At 34.4% G+C, this 23,761-nt stretch overlaps 1 protein-coding gene across 1 annotated transcript in view; it reads left to right on the plus strand.

The window, feature by feature from the left end:
* Positions 1-23,761, plus strand: part of LOC132944085 (syntaxin-binding protein 5) — a 155,723-nt gene that overhangs the window by 118,461 nt on the left and 13,501 nt on the right. Inside the window, 2 exon segments of the mRNA XM_061013250.1 lie at positions 19,819-19,935; positions 20,169-20,291. Coding sequence (XP_060869233.1) covers positions 19,819-19,935; positions 20,169-20,291 — 240 coding nt within the window.

A 23,761-nucleotide genomic window follows, 5' to 3' on the forward strand; every position in this document is an offset into this window, starting at 1 on the left:
GTTGTCGTTGCGGTTGACAGTCGTCTGAGCGCTGATCCTAGCGCATCTGTTTTATGATCGACGTGACGTGAAAATCAATGATTTTTAACCAAAACTGAGTACCACCTAACCATAATATAATATGTTATAAACCTGCTTTTCATAATATATAGGCACAAACAATAAAATCCAAAGAGATAATTTACTTTTTATTTCTCACTCTCTCTCTCTCTCTCTCTCTCTCCTCTCTCTCTCTCTCTCTCTCTCTCTCCTCTCTCTCTCTCTCTCTCTCTCTGAAATTGCGGAGATCTTATTTTCCAAGTATATGTACGCACCAACGGTCTACAGGTCTACACTATACGATTGTCAAACATCGTAATTTAAAAATACAATAATTTCGATCACCGACGAGCTTACATCATAAGAATATTGTGACGAGCATCGTCGTCTTCGTCGTCAAAACAAGCTCAGTTGCGGTAAAAACGTTCATGAACCACCGCGAAGTCCATAATTCAGATGACCTATGTCCGGCGCACTATACGCAACTGTAACTACACCACACACACACACACACACACCATCATCATCATATCTCAATCGAAATAAAAACGCACAATTCGCTTTTATGTATACAAATATATAGATCTCATCTTCATATCATTCAATATTATATTATTATAACGTCAACAATATAGATAATATCGAGTTAATATGTACACATATATCGTCCATTATGTTTCATTATATCGATTTGTATACACAGAGACCCTAAGGTGGATTTTTTCAGGGCGCTGCATGTTTTTTTTTTTTTTTAATCTTATTATATCATAGATAATATTAAGTATACATAAACCATCACCATAAATCGGAATCATCTTTATAATAATATTTAAGTTATACAATCATCTATAAATATATAAATATTTATATATTTGGGCGATTGTACGGAAATCATTCGACTAACACAATTAATATGTAATATATTATTACAAAGCTGTGCACATACTAACGAACGACACGACAAAAGTTTTGTACCTACCGTATATAAATATAATTATATAAAATGAATTCGACACGGTCTCGTCTCGTCTGGAGTCGGGTAATCGCGAGGGAGGTCGCGTGTAAGACGAGAATGATTTGAAGCGAACGATGTGATCGGTTTTAATATATTATTTCAAATTTCGTGTATTCTTCCTATAATAATATGTTTTGCCGTAATCTCGTTACCGTTCGACAGTATACGACGTGGTCAATTCGAGTTCTGTTTTTATACGGTTTACATAATATACATTATATATATTTAATTTTCGATTCATTTCTGAATAACTAATTTTGTTTGTCGACAAAGACTATATTATTATTATGGTGGCAACTCGTCGTCACGAGTGGAAACCACCGGCTTCGTGTAGTTTATGTGTAGATAATATTGTACCATTAGCATACCGCAAACCATGTATTTTAATATTTCACGATATTAAATCCGTTGCGACGATGTACTAATATGTCTGTCGTTTGGATGGCGATTATTAAAATATAATTCACCTAATAAAAATAGTTACCTAAATATTATTATAATATGTATATCATAGTGCCTAATTATATATGGAATCTTGATGGTAGACGGTAGCATCGTAATATTTGAGTCGGTTGGAAACCCAGTAGTACCGAATTTTTTTATTTTGCATAATTTATATTATCATAGTATATGTTTTCTAAAAATTTGTTGTTTTTTTTTTTTTTTTTACAAATACTATAATAATACATTGTTGTAATTAAATTGAAATTAATGGCCTGCAGTATATAATATACATAATATAATATATCAATTATATAATATTATATATAATAAATTAGCGTTATCAGATGGCTTGCGATGTAATTTTCAGTAACCTAATATTATTATTGTTTCCTTCCTTATTTTGTTTATTTTAATTTTAATAAAGTTAATTAAAATGTAAGTAGAAGTCGTTAGCGGACATTTTTTTTTTCCTATACAATATAGTTTAATTTAAAACGTTGCGCTTATTTATTAGTAAAATGAGATAAATATTTTTACTACTATTATCATTATTATTATTTCGTATTTTTCACTTTTGTTTATTTGTTGTTAATATTATTGGTTTTAATTTTAAATTGCCTTTATAATAAACGTCGACCCCCCAGTTAAACAGACAACATGCCATCCAGCTTCCACAGCAGACATTGACGTATCTATGTTTGACTAACATAGCGTTATTATATAATATATATACGACGTAAATGTGTTTCATATCGTGTAAAGTGATAAGTTTCCCATATGTATCCAATCTAGCAGAACAGAAATATTTACATGAATGTGTGTATATATATATAATGTGTTTGTTTTATTTTCTCGGATTTGTGGGTGTTTTTATTTATTTCATTTCGTGTTTTTTTTCTTTTTAGTACTACAGGTATAGATTGTTGTGAAGTACCATACGTGTTTGATATAATTATTATATATAAATAAATATATATATATATATATTATTTTTTGTTTTTTGTTATATTTTTTTAGAAGAAAAAAAAGTTATATATTGGTAACAGTTTTGCTTTTCATTTAAATTTAAAATGTTACTGTGTGATGTGTTCAAAATTAGTTAGATAGTAAAATATATATATTTACTTATCTAAAACAAATCATGTTTGTTTTGAAAAATTCGTTTTGATATTTATATATAATATTTATATATTATATACACACATATGTATATATATATATATATATTATATATAAATATATAAAGAAAAAAAATACATTAATTTATATAAGTAGTTTTCATTGTAAATAACATTATTGTGCTCTGTAAATGTTTCAAGGAATTTAATGAGACGCGAGAGAGCTGCCCCGACCATAGACTTGGTATATATACCTTTAAAATCTCATGTCGTTTTATTATTTTTCATTTATTTATATTTTTTTTCTGTTGTGTTTGGTTCACTAAAAAAAAATTTCCTCAAAGTTTAACCACTAACAAAAATTTATTGTAAAAAAAAATCATTGTCGTTGATGCGTACCTATATACACGAATAATGGCAATTTTTTTTTTTTATCAATCGCATGGGTTATGGAAAGTTTTTTTTATTTAAAGTATATTAAATATTTTGTTGGCTGGCCAACAGTGTAAATATATATGTATACAATAATAGTGTACGTACACGAATTTCTGAATGTCACTCTCGTGTAACGTACCTATACTAACGTAAATTGCCATTGAACACATTTTGGCACGTCATAACAAAACAATACCTACCTATATAATATATAATACACACACACACACACACACTTGCCCACGCTGTAATATTATTCGCTTGAGTTCAGAAATTCTGTATCGACGTGCTGTACTATATTATACTATAACCGTTGTTATTACTATATATATTATATATATAATATTATCTAAGCTGGTTTTCAAATTTGCCTAAGCTCATAATATAACGTAACGATTATTATAAGTTGGCCTAAACTTTCCTAAATGTATACGAAACGTAACAAAATATACAATAACGATAATAATATTAGCTTGGTTATATACCACGTATATATGTATATATTATATTATTATTATTATAAATTTTTTTTTAGTTCGGTATGAAAGTATAAGTTTTTTTTTATTATTATTATTATTACGTACACGCATACACTATTATACATTAGCTATATGCCGCAGGTACATTTAAATATTATATTGGTTTGGGTCATCTGATGGAAACAAAAAAAACAAAAGTGGCGCAAACGAATGATTTTAAATTATCTGCGCGTATAATAGTATAGAGAGTACATATATATACATATATGTACATAACGCGTTTGTGTATATATATATATAATATATATACTACTACTACTATAATATTACATTATTACAGCTATATACTATATGTATATATTTTATATACTTAAAAAATTCACTTAGAACAATAACCGTGTTTGTGCGTTTTTCTTCCTACATAAACGAGCAAACGTATATTATATAATACACTTTATTATTTTACATATATATATATACGATTTGAACGGCCGTGTTGTATTATTATTATTTTTATAAGCTTTTTGTCAAACAACACGATTCTAACCTATTCTATATAACACACGCGGAACACGCCAAACCGAACGTAGACAAATATTTACATTTTTCTTTACTCAGCGCGCCAAACTCGCGTATATTCCACACAGGTACCTATATATTATACGCCCATTATACATGTATAAAGGAGCACACGTTTTTGCGACTCGGCCCGTCTTATTTGTGTACCTATATTGTGTACTGTTAGACGCACACGAAACGTTTATATTATGTATACCATTCGTTTCGCCGGGAAAAAAGCTCCAGCGCGAATCATCCGACGCGTTTCTATGATATATTATTATAATGTTATCTCGCTGTAGCCTGCGCGTCTCGAAAATCTCGTCCGCCCGTATTTCATTACGTACAGGGTGATTTTTTAAGTGTTCGCGACATTTAGAAAGTTTTTGAAAAAATGTAGAAGATGCGGGGAATATTCTTAAAATAATCGACTTCTAACTGTATAGGTAATAATAATAAAAATTAAGTTATAAAATATGTTCGACGTATGAACCCCTACCCCCCCTCCGGGGACACTGCAGGCCTTCGGGTGGACCATCGAAATATACATGCGTTATTTTCATTATCTGTGTCCACAAGTTGAATGATGGTTTTCCCTCATCATTATTATATTATTATACCTATGTAAAGACGCACACAAAAAAATACAGTCCCTTTATCGGCGACGAACAACCAAAACAATAAACCAAACGAAAACAAACTTGACCAACTATTATCTTTATTTACAATGGTGCCCGCGTATATACTGCAGGGAGTAACAATAAGACCTGCAAAAAATATTATGTTTCTTAGATGTATGACGAAAATTGTAAAAATGATAGGGTTACTATATAATTTAAGAAATATAAGTACTCATGTCCAGAAATTCCCCCAAAAAAGTTATTACGTTCTAAATTAATATACTCAAAGAAATGTTGATATTTAAAAAAATTCTAAAAAATAAACTAGTTTAACTACTAAATATTTTTACAATCAAAATTGTTCTTATCAGATTGTTCTTATAATCAGCTTTAATATAATTTAATATAATACGAATTTAAAATTTTTTTATTAAAAAATAAAAATACATTTTTATATTACACATGTGTAACGCGCAAGTGATTGTAATTAATTATATATTTATTTAAAAAAAAAAATTAAAAATATTGATTTGAACAAAAGTTATTTCATCTGTCAGTGCTTTCCGTGCACCGCTTGCAGTACTTATACATGTATTGAGGGTCGTTACCTGCGATTAACCTTATAATGCCTACCGCGTTAGGTTGTCGACATTTGAAGACTTAATCGAATCGCGCTGTATACTATCATATATATACACACGAAACGACGGAATCACTGCGTATACATGTACGTAATGTGTACACGGCAATAGTAAATACGTTATGCGGCGTTGTCGTGTCTGCTGCTGCAATGCCCATCAACCCACACACACACACACACACCCGCGTCAGGTCAAACGCGCGGGGTGGAAAAAACTAATTAAAAAAAAAAAAAAAAAAACCGAAACGAAAATAGCAATTTATATTTTTCGGTGGCCCATAAATCAAATCATATACATACCGCGCGCACTGCACGGTCGGCGTATAAATATTCATCAGCGTTGCGCGTAGGCGAAAACGACCCTGCAGGACGAGTGCGGCGGCGGCGGCGAGCTTTCGGTGTATATGCATCATGATGATAATATTATATAATATATAAGACGTAGTCGGTCCGGCACTGCAGGTCGGGGTGTGGGATTTTTAATGCCCTTTTGAAAACACATCCACTCGGAATATGATATAACATTATTATGACGTTAAAGTGCTGCCACGCGACTATATAGGTATACACCTACGGCAAACTTCTGCCCGTCCCCGTACATCGAATTATATAAATGTTTTAATGTACAGCGTGTAACGGAAAGTTCTGACAAAAAAAAAAATAAAAAAATATTATGCTACTTAAACGCACGACGAAAATTGTTAATATCATGTGATTAGTAAATAATTTAAGAAATACACTCATGTCAGCAAATTTTCAAAAATAAAATAATGATATTTTAAAAAATTCTAAAAAATAAACTAATTGACTTATATAAATATTTTTACAGTAAAAAATGTTCTTCTAATCTGATTCACAAATTGGCTATTTTTAAAATATCCAAAAAAAATTTAAATCAAATTTTAAATTTTTTATTTTCAGTGCTAAAAAATAAAAATAATTTTTTGCATATTATACGTGTAGTGCGAGTGACAATAATTTATATGTAAAAAAAAAAAATTTTAATATTGACTATAACAAAAGTTATTCCAAAAGTCGGTTCTATCTGTTACACTCTGTATGCGTAGGTAGGTATTGCTGTTTGATTAGTTTTTTCCCGCACTCGTATAGGTAGCCGAAAAGTTTTAACGTGACTCATCTGAACGCACGCGTATTTTAACGAATCCGATAATATTCACGAAATGACAAATTAAATAATATCCGAATCCGACGCAGGTGAAATTCAAGTTGGAATCGGGTATTTGGGTACACTAACGAATACCCATAATATTTTCCGATGGTCAGTAAATAATAAAATATCGTCGTGCTGTGTGAATCGACGTCTGTTTGTCTACGATATAATTATGTACATCAGTTGCATTTAATATAGAAGTTCACATTGGCACTTTTAACGATTTTTTTTTTATATTTTTTAGAGGGTTTTGGGATGTCAAGTTTCAGGAATAATTTTAAGATCCCGTATAAAATTCCTAAAAAATAAATAAAATATTATAAATAGACAGTTGATCACGTGACATCCAAATAAAACCACCCGCACCAAAGTATAAATCACAGATTCTAAAACTATTTGATGCAAATCACAATTTTTAAAACACGGTTATGCCAATATTCAATCGATATGTATTTAATAGTTTTTTTCCCATTATAAGCTTAATAATATATATATATATAGGAATATAATAAATTATCTGAAAAGATATACCCCCCCCCCCCCCGCGGAGCCTTCCAATCAGAAATAAGCCATTGGGATTTCAGAAAGTTCACATAGTCATAGTTTATTATATGTTATGTATTTTATGGTTTTTATTTTTTAACCTATGTACTGATGTGTAGGCGCATGTAGGTACCAGAGATCGGGTCATTAGTAGTGTGGTAAAATAACAATTTCAATAAAACAGAGTTGGTTTTGATTCAAAACCGATTGAGAAAAAAAACATATTATCTGATCGTCAAAGTATAATATAATACACGTAGGTAGCGATGTTTCGAATGCGTTATCGTAAAAACATATAAGTTAAACATGAAATTAGATTTCATTTCGACGGCTTAACCTATTTTCGGTTCGTCTGACCACAATTTAAATTTGATTTCTCGTTTTTAGATCATTATCGTCGTCTATGCGCTGCGTGATATCATTCACTGCAGTTATACCATATAATATGCAATCCGTATTATATTTTATTATCTTTTTCACGCGATCGTTTAAAGGGTTAAAAATTGTGTTACGGTAAAAACTATCGAGACACCTCGCGCGTTAATGGAGCGCAAATTTGTGACGCACTTAACACAACATTACCATGACGTGTGCAACCCCTCTGCACCCCTTTCGTTCACGAAATCCGTCCACGCCACTCGCTGTGCGCAACAATATCATATAATATTTATTTTATCTTCGGTACATTTAGGTACGTAATTCAAACACGCCGTCTGCGCGGGGCAACAATTCGAAAACGAGAACAGACGCGTATAAGTAAATATTATAATGAATAAATTATCAAGGGAATATAACAGTTTTCGTGGATTCCGCAAGCACGCATATTATAACATACCGTTCCGAAAAGATCGATAAAAAATAAAATTACGTACCACGTGCGTCGTTTCTCGACTTTGCCCGTAACACGAGACGTTTGATAATACATACTATTTGTATATTTGTTTTCGGTTTTGGTGGGGAACAGTGCGCGATATGTGTACACGGCCAATGCTCATCGTTTTTCGTTCGGTTTTTTGAAAAAAAAGAAAATGTCTTACGCGGTATTTTGGATTTTAGAAAGCGATACTTTTAATCTCATATTATACTACACACCCGTCGATGCCTATAACACGTGGCAGTCGTTCGCCGAAAACTGCGTACATTTCGCACCCCGCGTGTTTTCAGACGGAGATATTATTCCTCTCAGGAAAAACGGCTGTGCGCGCGTATTATAAATAAATAAACGAAAACCTTGAAAACGTCAGCGAGCGATTTAATTTCGTTTTTTTTTTTTTATTTACAACGATTTTTTAACGTTTCACAAAGTATAGTAGGTAATTTAATTCGAGGTGTACGTATACTGCACAGCAGCAGCAGGTTCGCGCAAACGAAAATCGACCAAAAATACCGTCGGCAAAAAAAGACTGTTCGCACGAAATAAATCATATAATAACAAAGTAATATATCTCACGAATGTGCGCGTATAGTCTTACGCCAAGGTATACTTACTACCCCGGTTCTATACATAAAGTACAATGGAAAATACTGAAATATATACAATGCGTCGGGCGGACATACACGTACGATATAATAATAATAATAATAATATACGTTTTCAATATTGGAAATGCCGTATCCACCCCCCCACTCCCCCCCCCCCCTTAAGACCGGCGCACTATTAGAAAACGAAATCGAAACGCAATATTATGTTGTCCGTACCTATATTTTTGATCTCGAAAACCCGTCTGCAGAGTTCGAATCGTTGCACATGCCGAAAATAATAATAATAACAATATAAGTATACATATGTATATACGCTTCGGCAGTACGATTGCCTCCGAGATCTTGCTCAAACAGAGAGGTGGGTGTTTGCTTGGGGTCCCCTAGTAGATGTAGTATGATGTACTCAATAGGTAGTCAATAACGATCTAAAATAAAAATACATTAAATTTTAATACATCATACTTGTGCATTAATACTTGGGATATTTGTGACTTGCTCCTGGAACATAGTGTTTAGCTCGCCACGCCACTGCGCTTCGGTATAATACCTTGCAGACAAATCGGGGTCCAAAGCGCACATCACCCACAATAATACAAACCTAGATACGCGATAACGGACATAATATATATATAGGAAATCATCATATATAGTGCGACGGCGTACGGAGTAAATTCAATATAATATGGTTTGAAGAAGACGATTTTATGCCGGTCGCGTTTCTTTTTCGTACGAAAGCTCATCGTCGTCTCGCCGCCGCCGCGGTAGTGCGCAATCGACAATATTATCATTGTCGAAAACAATCATTTTCCGTCTCGCGGCTTTTGTTTTCTATATAAAATATTATTATTATTATATACTCACGAGCGAGCGGCGATACAGGTCGAGACTAACGAGACCGCCGCCGCAGTAGATCGCGCGTAACGACTGCAAATCATTTATTTAGAAGTATTACTATTATCACACACCCATATATATATACATAGCGGCATATGGGCGCCTCGTCCCGACCGTTTTCCCGCATAGGCAATCGTAAAAAATTGTATACATAGTATATTATTATCGTACACCGCGGACCGCGGGTGGATTTCGAGGGGGGGGGGGGGATGCACCGCGCCGTACACGATATTCCTCGGGCCATTACGAAACATAAAAAATCGTCGTTTTTCCGAAACCGTCGTCGCCCGCGTTAAAAGCGTACATAAATCCGACGTTTTTACGCCGCGGCGAGTGAGAAAAACTTTTAAAAAAATCCATTTCGGCGGCGGCCGTCCTGTCCGCCCCGAAACGCATTAGGACGAGATATAAAAAAAAAGAAAAACAACGAAAAAACGCGTTTCCTTAATCCTTGTGTAGTTATGTATATAATATATATATTATTATATCGCTATATATTATAGTTGCACACTGCAGTGTATATACCGCTCCCGATTTCACGGCTCCCGGAAAAAATCTTTAAACGATTTAAACGTCATTATAGGATGTACCTACGTTATTTATTCGTTTCATAATTACCTACCACGATAACAAAATGTTTCACATCGTCTATGACATATTGTGTATAGCTCAAACAACTTGAGATGTACCGACTTGGCATACAATTTGATACAGTTACTACAAACATTTTCAATTTAACAACACACTATTGATAAACATATTATAACAACATTACGATGACGCGCGAATCACCATGATATTCATAATATTGTATAAACAAAGGTACTCAATGGAAGTATAATTTTACCTATAGATGCATAAATTATATTCGAAGACTCTTATGAAATCGTGTTACGATTTTATTGCTTTTCGAAATGATATTAATATGTCCACACGTAAAAGGACGGTTAGGTGTTTACTCCCCTCCTCTCCCCCCCCCCCACGACTCCCAACGAAACATTGTTGCGTCGGCCATAGCCTACGGCGGGGGCATATGCGTCCGGCAGCAGTCAAGTCCTCCGCCACCACCCCTGCAGATGTAGATATAATATTATGTAAATATAGATAAGATATGAATATTACGTTCTGTCGTTAACGCGCGGACATTCGGTTTCTCGGTCAATTTCTAATATGTTTTTTCGAAAAAATATATTCTCGCGCGATTTTGCAGGTCTTTGCAGAGGAGGCGCAACGCTGCAGTCGAGTTAAATTTAGTTTTCATTTTCGCATTTTTTTTAATACTTACGTAGGTGCAATCATTGGACTTGTTATACGATAATCCTCTGAACGTTATATAGTAACAAAAAATAAAAACGGACCGAGAAATCGTTTTGTCCTGCGTTACAACCACCCCCCCCCCCCTCCACCTCCCAAAACCATCGGAGAGGGTCCGAAACGTCGGCAGTAGGGCGTGTGCGTGTGCGTGACGTCCTCTGCGCAGTGTGCGTATTGTGGGGTGCGCGTGCGAACGAATAAATACGTCGTTGGTTCAGATAAACGGCATGTGCCTGTCGCCGACTCTGGTCGCCAAAGCGTCGTCGTCATCGAGCCATTTCTCGTTCGGACCGGCGGCGCACGGCGGAAGCGGCGGGCTAGGCGGCGGCGGAGGAGGAATCGGCGGCAGCGGAGGCATCGGCGGCGGCGGTGGCGTCGGAGCAGGAGGAGTCGTAGGCGGCGGAGGCTTTTACGGCGGCGGCGTTAGATGCGGCGTCGGCCGGACCACGGAGCCGGTCAGGCGGTCCCGGTCGCAAGGCGGCCAACGCAACAAACTGCAGAAGTGCCTGAGCACGGTGTCCTACTCGGACGACGGTCTGGCCGTGGCCAACACCCGGACCACTCTGTACACGGCTGTCGACCGGCACAACCTACTCGCCACCAGACAGTATTGCAGTTTTGGTAGTACAAATCGCCTCTAATAATAATAATAATAATAATAATAATAATAATTGATAATGATATAATATATTGAAAGTATAGGTAACCTAAAAATATTATAAGTCAATTTGACATAATATAAGTCGTACACGATACTCAGTCTCACCCCTCCCCCCCTCTCTCTCTCTCTCTCACTCTCTCTCACTCTCTCAATAGCTCACACCATCACTCTCTCACACCTTGTCCCTTCGGTATGTGTCCATTTGTGTATGACTATCTGCGTGTATCTTTACTACGACCTATGTGTGTATTGTATTATATTATACAAAATAGTGTAACACGTCGCGGTTGTGTTTGCCTGTCCGCCCGCCTGTCCGTCTGTAGAACAGTGGAACAGTAGATAATATTATTATATCTACATATAGGTATCGTATTCGTTTATTATTTCCCCTCAGTGCTATACATTTAACGCACTAAAAAAACTGTTAGATATTCACATGCTGCGATGTTGTGCATTTAAAATTGACATTTAATATGTTCAGAAACCCCAAAATGTGCAGAAACCTATGAGTTTATGATATGGTAAAAAAATAAGAAAAAGTTATTTGTCAAGGTGGTGACAAGTTCGTTGTTATTAAAATATAAAAGTTAAATACGTTGCAATCAACGTTATGCTTGATTCGAAGAAAATATTCAATAATCTAAAAAAAATAAAACCTAAAAAGTAGACAGGTTCCAGGCGAGGCACCTCTGTCGGGAAATACATTTTGACCGGACATAATTTATTTCTATGGAGTAAAAAGAAATTTAAAAAAAGTCGAATGCATTTAATTCTCATCCCTATTAATTACATATAACAATACTGTATTATAGTATATACAATACTTATCTAAAACCCTCTCGGCGACTTCGATTTGGGCGTTTCAATTTAGTTTTTTCTAATATATATCATTACGTTAGTTTGTTTTCACCTCGCTGCATCTGTATGACGTATTGTTTCGACTTATTATATTAAATTCTATTAATTTTGTCTGTACAGTTCGATGTCATCCCTAGGGGGAAAGCACGCGGTTTTTTTTTATTTTCGTTATGTTCTTTATTTTCGTTTCCAACCACTTTTCTATATACCTGTCATTATACATTTACATTGCATTGTCATTTGCTTATACCGCATTGATATTTTAATCATCAACACAATAACTATACATCCAAATACGAAACTATCTCGTAATTGACGATGATAATAATAATAATATTATCGCAGCAACCCAATAGTACCTGTATTCAATTACGTTAATAGTAAATCTCCGTACAATAATAACAATATCACATCACTGTTTCGTCTGTCCGTCTGTCCGTCCGTCCGTCTCTATTGAACCCGCGATCCGATATTCGTTATCGATAATGTTTATTGTACATGATAGGTTTAGGTTTACCGTGTACGTGTAATGCATAGGTAATATAGATTAAATAAGTAATATACATTATATATTATATAGTACGTTATTATAGTATATATTATGTATGACACATTGACACTATATTATATTATTCGGTTTTCCGGAGACCGTTGATTTCAGTGTTACGTTTCTTCCCCGCTATACATAATGATATTATGTACTAATTATGTGTTTATATCTATATTATTACAATTGTTTTTACCCCGCTGTGTATTGTTCCGACTTTTATTACATTATTAATAATTATTATACGTTTCTATTATAATTATTATTGTTTTTTTCCCGTTCGACATCATATTATTATTATCATCCCCATACACGTTGTTTGATTCTTGTGTTTTGTTGTGTTTTTTCGTTTTGTTTCTATCCACCTTTCTATATTATATTATTAGTCGTTATGTTACCTACCTATATATTTATATACATGTTGTCATTTTTTTTTTTTTTTATCTTAGACCTTTATTACATCCGAATTCACACCATAAAATCATCAGCATAAACATTATTACTATCTCTCGAGATATATATATATATATATATATATGATATTATATATTATATACCGTGCATAAAATATTATTACTATACACAATAATACACCAAACCCATCCTCCCATCTCGCCACTGTACGTCATACAATATACATGTTTGCGTTTAAGTACCCCGTATTATATATTATGTATATAAATTAAATATACATATATAAATATGTATATATACAAATAAAATATATATATATATATATACGTATATCATCCGCACCCGGGACGTCGTCGTTTTTCACTCTCGTTCGCTCGCAAATCATCACGCCCATCCATTATTACAGTTTAAAACGATGACGTCGAAACGATATCATTATATTATATTATATATATATATTATATTATGCACACACGACGCGCGCCAAGTACAGTCTCCGTTCAAATGCTACCTATGAAATAAAAAAATAAAATAAAATTATAATATGTATGTATAACGCATACTATTATAATATACTTTCGAATGCCGCATCCACGCGTATTTCACGCGATAACGACTTCTATATTATACGCAAAGCGTTATTGCCGTTGTATATTATTATTATAATAGGTGCGGTTTGGGTTGGGTGTCTCGTGCGCGATTTCGTTTATTTCTCGTACGGCCTCGGCGTTTTTCACCCGAGCGGTTTTCTCGGTTTGAACTATCCCGAGACTCGAAGACCTGCAAAACAATGCAAATACTTAACGGCGATAAGAAGAAAAAAAAGCACGAAAATCCGATTAGGTCCATATTGATAGGGCGCGCCGCCGCTTATATCTACGTGACGCGGCGCGTTTACCGTCGTCGTGTCCGCGGAAATTGATTTCGGAACGATGATATAAACACCGATTATTGCTATGGCAGTGATAACGTTCTTTTTAATACCTCTGATAATATTATCGTCACAAGGAAATAGCCGGGCGCCGTGATATATATATATATATATATATATATATTATATATAAGGCGCATCTATTTTTTTTATCTCAGACTATACAAGCCACGAGCGTTTCAGGACTTGGCATTAAAATTATGCAGATCGTTTGTGCGATAATAACCGCGTTAAAATTATCTTAACGGCCGGACATAATACCAACGACGCGGTTTTCTTTGATTGTAATTATAATAATATGTATTTTCGTCTAAAATTTCATTTCAAAGTCGGTTATCGTAATTTCGAACGCTATAGCAGTCTTGTAATGTTACGCGTAGGTATATATATACAAAATTCAATCTGTGTGTGTATAATATAATAATATACCTATATATACACGGGTGTACAGCGTCTTCTCCAGTCGATATAGTGGTAAGACGGTTAAAACCCTAGGTATATATATATATCCCTCCCCGGTGTGTGTATACGCACTCGGGCCATGTTAAAATTGTTTTTAGACACTATATAATATATATATATATATACGAAAGGGCCGGTTCACCAGATTTCAGCCGAACGTTTTAAACGCACTATTTTCAAAGATCAGAACTCCTTGGACATTTTTATTCAACCGTGCGCTGCAGATGTTTCCGAGGGGACTTTAATCGCTGTACTACAATATATACTTGCAGATATATATATTATAAGGCATACAAGCGACGTTCTATATATTTAAACAATTTTATCCACTGCAGCTATCACGGCGAACAGCTGTTGTACTCAACTCCACACTCCCCCCGCCAGCCGTCCAAAAAAAAAACTTTTTAACGTCCCCCCCCCCCCTCCCACCCAACCTTTCGATGTATCGAGTGAGGCGTTATATATGTGCGACGAAAAAATGAAAAATTAACAACACGTCCGAGAGCGGGCGAGTTTCCGTCTTGTGTGTATGAAACGTCATCGTTTAAAACGTTCGGTCAGATGATCTTTGCTGCACTACCATATAATACGTTCATAAAATATGGGTCATTAATATAACGACAGTTGATTTCGACATTTCACGGCGGAGTTCAGATACTGAGGGTGTACTCTGCAGTGGCGCGGTGGACGGCAGTTTCAGAGGCAATTTTGCCTGTGAGATTTTTCTTAAATATAGGGGTGTCAGGTAGCCGGTGCCCGACGGGCACCCCAGTAAATTTATACTACGATACACTCAATATAAAATGATCTGAAACATAATCAGTTATATTGTGTTAATACACTATTGTGCATTAATACTCGGGATATATTTCGTGACTCGCCCCCGGAAAATGTTCTGTTCGCCACGCCACTGGCACTACAACTCTGTACGTACATTTACGTTACCACCCTACAATATCGAGGTCGTATTATAATCGCACACCGCGCGCGCATTCCGTCCAGTTCGTTTGTTTTCCTACAGCGATCTGTTTTTCGTGCCGGCCATCGTCTTTACATGCGTACGACTAAAATGTCCTCCGGACAGGCGCGATTTCGTCGACACAACAATATAGCTGCACTTGAAACTATTCCGCGACTCAATCAGCTATTACGCCTATAATATATTGTGATATAATAATATTATATTACTCGCGTTAGGTTAGGTATACAGCGTGCACCTGCATCGGCGTCATGCGCCGTTCGTTGCGTTGCGCCGAGTGTTATCATTTAAAATTTTTGGCGTTCAACGAACGTTTTGCAAAAAAAAAAAAATTTGAAAAACTATACCTTTGCGATAGCTCGTGCGACGGTAATACGCTCCGTTTTCTACCCTCCGCAGCAGTGTTTATTGCGAATATATTATGTTGTACATAATGCTACACCTAATATCGTTATGACACGGCTACGCGCGTAATTCGAATCGTATTGATTTTTTTTTTCTCTTCCACATACGATATAATATCTCGTACGGATACGGTTATTACGTTAGGTACGCCGCCGCCGTTATACTTATATTACAATATAATGTACCTATATATAGATACGCTTCGGGATAACGATAAAGTACGAACACACGCTGCTGTACGGTCTCCGATTATATAACAATAATAATAATAAAATAATATTTTTTATACCCGCGACGATGACAATGATGATAATAATAATAATAATATGCCAATATGCGTGCGCGCTCCGACGCAGACGCGTTTTTTGCGATACACATCGCCCGAACGGATAATTGTTTTTTATGCGCAGCAATAATATTATATTATTATTTAATAACAACCGCCGCCGTACAAAAAAGACACGCGCGGCGCAGGGTACACCGAACGGATCATAATATTTATTATCTTTCATATTAAATTATTTTCCACTCTGGTGTGTGACGGTATATATAGCCCACTGTGATGATATATTATTTATACTACATCAGCTAACGATGGCCGTTCGAAATCACTGCATTTAATGACCCATTCGTGTGTGCATATTATAGGCGTCCAACAACAACAACTGTTGTCCCATTCAAATGACTGTGTGTATATATATATATACATATATATATTATATATATATATATATAACGGTGTACATATGTGTTTAATGTGTTGGTATTATGTTAATATCTTTGGGGGCTCGGGACGATTTGACGGTGGCGAATGCATATTATATAATATCGTTGCACGGTTGCACGTTGAGCGTATTTTATTTTTACACATTATGTACAGGGTGATTCATCAATCACGATCACTCCCACCCCCTCTCCCCTCCATTTCATCACCCCGCGAATTCAGTGAAATTCTGATTTTTTAAATTGTGGAATACCGCGCTTAAAGACAATATTACTATAGTTTCAAATTCTTGAGATGCTTTATGATAGTTAAGGAGTGCCCCGTGACGATACAAACTCTGTACGATACATAAATATATATTACACAATAGGTATATTATATTTTATTGTTTTTATTGATTTTCGTGACCGAATTTGGATTTGAAACTGGAAAGAAATATACCTCTGTAGAATCGCGCAATAAAAACAATTTTTAGCGGACGGAATGAACGCCGTTTTACCAAATCGTTAGGTCACGGTTTCGATAATTATCTATACACTATTGCCCACCTATACTTACTTTTTAATGTCCGTATACAGTCATTCTGCAAATGAAGCGGTTTATTATAATACAATGGTATACATTGTACGCATTTTAACACATAAACAATATTATTGTAAAAAATCAAATCGATAACGATTCCGTTCCGAGAACGTACAAATACGTTTTTTTTACGAACTAACAAGTCGGCGGCATTGTCTATTGACTCTTTTGCCCGTACAAATCTTGCACATTTTATTAAGGTTATTTTTTATCGTCCACGGAAGTCCCGAGCCCCACACGGGTAGGTATCATTAACCCAGTGGTGCACTCTCGTCGTCGAGTGTATCATATATTATATTGCATAATATACCTACACAGGGTTATTGGGTATGTCATTATTAATTTATAGCATGATTTTATCGATACCATATAAAATTATATAGTTTATAGAAGTCATGAAACGCAACCGTCATAATACCTCTATATTGTAACGACCGTTTATTATTTTTGTTTCTTTTTTTTTTCCCCCCCATTATTATTAAAAATCAATCACTTAAAAACATGATAACATATTGCTCTATATGCTAATACAATATCATTATTTACAACACAAGTCGTCCATATTATTTTTATTATACATTATTCTGTAGTATCATTTGACTCATGCCTAAAACATATTATATTATTATACATAATATAATATAACATTGTACATGTCGTAGAGTTTTATTTTACCCCCATCCGCATGGCCAAATAAAATATATGTGATCATAATATTCTATACACTCCCTGCCCCCTGGCCACACCAACGCGTGAAATTCGACTAAAAGTGAATAATTTCAAACAAACGCGACGTAGGCCTATATATCCCGCGCCCAAAATGTATGGAATTTACACACCCTCTATAGCTGTTATGATATAATGATGATAATAATAATATATTATAATAAGCGTGTGTCGTACCGTCGTCGTATTTATAAAAAAAAAAAAATAAGAAATAAAAAAAATATCATCATATATATACGAGCGGCGATGTGTGACTACCAAAACTAGTGTGTGACGTATATTCTTTGTTATGTGACCATATATATGTATGTACATATACATATATTATATTGAACCATCTATTGCCTCTTCCACATTGTGTTATATTATTATATTACAACTGTCTGCTTTGACTTGTGTCTGGCCACACCCGTGTGACCCACCGCTCTCTATCACTATATAAATAATATATTATTACATGTACGTAATACATAACCCTTTCTCTACCCCCTTTGATCTTTCGCCCTATCTATCCTTATCTATATTATATTATAATGTCTCTCTCTCTCTCTCTCTTAATATTAGATTAATGTGTTTTTGTCTTGTTTTTTTTTTTTGTTTCTTAATCGTATTTCTTATACCTATTCTTCTTATGGTTTTTTGAGCCTTTATACCAAAACACAAATCTGTTGTGTCTCTATTATGTTATGTGTGACTCTTGGCAAGCGCTCTTCGAACCGGCCCCGACGACGCGCGCGCTGTGTATATACTTACCTATAGATTACACACATTCGGCATAATATATACCTACACGTACCTACCTAACTCATCTATATAGACTTACCTACGCGAAATTATTGTTACATTACACTGTCATTATATTATTATAACTCTGCGGCCCGCGCGTGTGCTGTGTATCGCGTTTTTTTACAACACACACACACACACACACACACACACACACACTGATATTTACTGTATATTATCATATACATAAATTTATGTGATGTGCATATACTATATTATATACATAATAGTAATACCATCGAACGAATACGATTACAATTAATATATTATCGTTATTATATCAAATCGTTATTCAGTAAACGCGACCCGCGTGTAATAAGCAACATCGTCATCAGCTTAATATAATATAATATACATGTCAATATAATATTATATATTAAATTGCGTAAAAAAAAAAGAAAAATTGTAAATACACACTCAAAAACCGTCGCGAACGCTGTAAATAAAAATGTATAACAATCGGTAACGGAAAGTTGTAAATATACACCACCACATATCGCTTGGCATGCGCACTTTTGCACGTTTTTTTTTACCTATTGCTTTACCTGTTTTGTACATAATATATTATATTATATCAATTGTATATCGTAATAACAACCTGTGTATAATACTACGTACAGTGTATAAGCTGTATACATGTGTAACATATTATATATATATATTATTACGTTTAATACGTCGTTATACTATATTGTGCATGAGTATACGCTTTTTGTGGTGCACGTATGTATAGAATTAAATGTAATCATTTCTATGTTATTGTTCTTACTAACTATGAACAGTCGATTTTTCTTCTAACTGACATTATTATAATATATTATTATCTATTATAATTATGGTATTAACACTTTTCAAAAAAAAAATATTATAATGTTAATAATACAAACCGCTTTTATAATTTAAACCACATAATCTTATTATAATATATTATTACTACTGCACACATATGTTATACGATTGACTTACGCATGTCGTTTTTTTTCCCGTCTAGACAAGTTGGACAGCTCGTTCTCCAGATCGCGGAGTTCTAGCATGTCGAGCTTAGACAACATCACCACGGAGTCGATACAGTGTTTGACGTTCGGCGATTCGTACACGAAGAAATCCGGTACCTATGCCCAATGAGTTTTTCGAGTACCTTCTCATGTTACAATGTCCTCGTTCACCACACCACTAGACCGCCACTGCGCGGTCTCCTGCTCGTCACTCCTCATCATCCTCCCGTTCCCGTCCAAAGCGTTATCCTCCGTTATTATAATTCATATTATATTATATATTGATATTATTGTACTGTTGACTCCGTGTGTAATTTTCGCATTTTTCTTTACGCTCTCGTTTCAGATCCGTCTAACTTCCCGACCCTCTGGATAGGCACCAGCGTGGGATCGGTGCTCACCATAATGATCAATCTACCACCCTCCGGAGAGCCCAGGACCACGCAGCCCGTAACCGTCGCTCCTTGTGGTGAGTTTTTTCCCTCTCACTCCCACAGCCTAAACGAGTACGAATCCGCTTTGAAAATATCAACGCTTTTCCGTCGGTTGACGAAATCGTATTTTCATATCTCTTTTTTTGGTTGCTGTTTTTGGTCTGCGCGCTATTCATTTCCGGCAACGTCACCCGTATGTAGGTCATTAGATTCGCCCCGGATAATTTGCAGATTAAATTTAAACGGGAAAAAAACTGCAAATATAATAATATGCGCGCCGTAATCTGATTACATCGTTCGTCGTATACGTATAATTATTGTCGGGCGACTTTTAATGCTCCGAATGACGCGAATAATGTTCTAGTGTTTTTTTTTTTTCTTTTGCGCTGTTTTTGTGATCGTATTTACAAGCAGCACTCGAGACTTTAAATGCCATTTATTGCTTACATACAAATAGGACGTATACAACTGCTGGGAAATATATATACATTTATACACAATAATATTATATACTAAACACAATACACCGCCGTGTATTATATTTATATATTATGTTAATCCTTCCAGACAAACGCACAATTTAAATCTCGATTTTTATTTCGCTCGTTCTAAATGGATTATATTTCGCAATCTGTTTCAATAGGTTTTGCATATTTTAAAAATGTTTAATTGGTAATTTCAACTCACCGTATTTATATTCCACAGACAACTGAGACGTATCGTATACAATGGATAAAATATATTATAATTTATCATGTTTAACATCCCGTCTCTTTACATCTTACTTTGTTTTTGAGTAAAAAAAAAAAAACCCCCCAAGACTTCGTAACTCAAATACCTAAAACGTTATTTACAAAATTAATTACTCTAAAAACTTTTCTTTTTGAAATTACTTTAGGTTCACTGAACCAAATGAATACTTGCATAGAATTTTAAATTCTTTGAACCTTTTAAAAACAAAAAATGCTCCATCAAGTTGATCAAATAACTAACGTAGTAAAGTCTCTAATTCTACAATAATGTAGGTATATCTTAATAATTAAGTGACTCTATTATTGCCTTCAATTTGTACTTATAAATAATAAATTCGTTGCATTGTGTTTTTATAGGTTATTTTTTGTTTTTCTCAATGCGTACTTAATTACAAATCGTAAATTAGGAATATAAAACGAAAACAGTTATCGAGTACACTCGTTACACTCGCAAGACGCGCGATATTTAATTAAACGATAAACTCTAAGCTTGCAGATTTTATCGAACAATATGAATATAAAACACATAATGCAAAAGTGTAATAATAACATCGAACGGCGTACGCGCTTAAAACGGCGTAAATATAAGCAACAACACGATTTGAAAATAAAAAAGGCGTCGCGCGATAATTTTTCATTTAGAAAAGTTTAAGCAATGTTCACGCTACAGCTCGATCGCCAACACGTGACGAGCACACAATCGGGACGAAAATCGTTTTCAACCGATGGACGACAAAATATTTTATAATAAATTTTGATATCATATACGTTTAAAATAATATTTTAATAAACCGAACCGGATATAATACATGTGTACGTACGCGAGTGGAGTAGATATATAGTGATTGTTTGTGTAAATATTTCGGCCCGATCGGGTGCTTAAGTTCGAAGATTAATCGTGTCGGCAAACAGACCGTATAAAACTATTTCAAATCGTCTTTACGTCTGTCAATCTGGTATATCTGTAGGGTCTTCCGCAGACGCACACGATGAAAGGCGGCACACATAAACTTAAAATCCTTACACACAGCTGCGCAATGGAAACATTCGAAAAACTACACCTGGCCAAAGTCTTTTATCGTCAAAAGTGTTATACAAAAAAAAAAAGATAATGTATTGATATTGTGTGATAACTATAGAGCGCGGATTTGTATGCACTTAAAAGTATTGAAATATGCCATATAATATGCAGTAAAAATCATGAAAATATGCAAAAAATATGAAGTAAAAATCATGAAAATATGCAAAAAATATGGAGTCAAAATCATAAAAATATGTAAAAAATATGCAAAAATTTTTTATTTATTTAAAATTTACAATACAACTTATAATAATTAATTACTTAAATAGGTACTTCATAAAAAAAAATTTAGGGAATTTTCTGAAAAACTTAATTTATTTTTAAAATTTTATTTATTATTTATTTATTTTATTTATTTATTTATTAAATTCGCGAATTTTGTTAGAAAACGAACTCCTTATTTTTTGGCATATTTACAATTTACGGACAACGACAATCGACGAAACTCAGTTGTATACTGGTATGTCGATAACTGACTGATACAGCAAGAGCAATTTAGATTATAGGTAGACACACATTTATTTTCGGCATATTAACGATTTACGGACAACGAAAAACGATGTAACCGAGTGCCAAGTGGTATGTCGATAACCGACTGACACAGCAAGAGCGATTAAGTTTACGTCGTAATCGATTATTTATCTTATAAAGGTTTAAATAAATATATATATACATTATTATTTAGTGACTATGAAATTTAGTTTTAATTTTTCTACTTGACAAAATATTATTTTATACATTTTTTTAAATTTTCGCTTCAATATGCAATAAATTTTGAATTTTGCCAAAATATGCAATAACCTTTAAATATGCAGAAATATGCAAAAAAAATTTTCTCCATTAGCTTCAAATTATGATGATTCGTGGAGATAACTGACAACAATCCAAAAATATTAAAAGGAAAAAAATATGCAATTGCTTAGAAATCCGCGCTCTAGACTGATAACACTAAAAAGATGTATTACGATATATAAAATATTTTAGCGGTCGCTTTAACGTAGGTACCTACATTTTGAAAAAAAAAACTAGCATTTTCGGTGCGCCGCGTTCCCCTCCGCGTATTAAAATATGAGCTACACTCTTTTTCTCGGTCAATTATTCATAATATTTTATATATTATGAATATAATGTAAATTGTAGTAAAATGTTTCGTTTTGGGTATGATAAACTTAAAAAAGTAAACGTAATGATAGTGTTTCTACTGCTAAACATTTTTTTTTTCTAATCTCGAAAATCTACTTAAGGAAATGAGAGTGTAGCACTCTGATGTAAACGGATAGATATTATGTATACATGTACACATTTCGACCGCTTATGCATACGGCGTGTTCTGATACGGCGCCGTTCGTCTCGAATACCCAAACCACTATGCGAATTTACGACGGACATTTCGTTTTACGTTCCGATTTACATAAACCTGTATATATCGATATCGAAGGTGCAATAATATACGCTCCGGTCTGTTCCTAACCTAACCGTACTCACGTAGAGTCATCCGTGTAACCCCGCAGGCATCACCACGGTTTGGGTTATTACCGCGTCGAACCACATTTATCCGTATAGACGAATGGACGTATAAATTGTTTATGCCCGTTGCCACTCTGATTCACGCGCACCAGTGCTCCGGCTCGCGACGTTGCCAAAGGATATATTGTTTTAATTTTTGCGTTTT

This window comes from Metopolophium dirhodum, chromosome 5 (assembly GCF_019925205.1).
Source record: "Metopolophium dirhodum isolate CAU chromosome 5, ASM1992520v1, whole genome shotgun sequence".
Classification (NCBI taxonomy): domain Eukaryota; kingdom Metazoa; phylum Arthropoda; class Insecta; order Hemiptera; family Aphididae; genus Metopolophium; species Metopolophium dirhodum.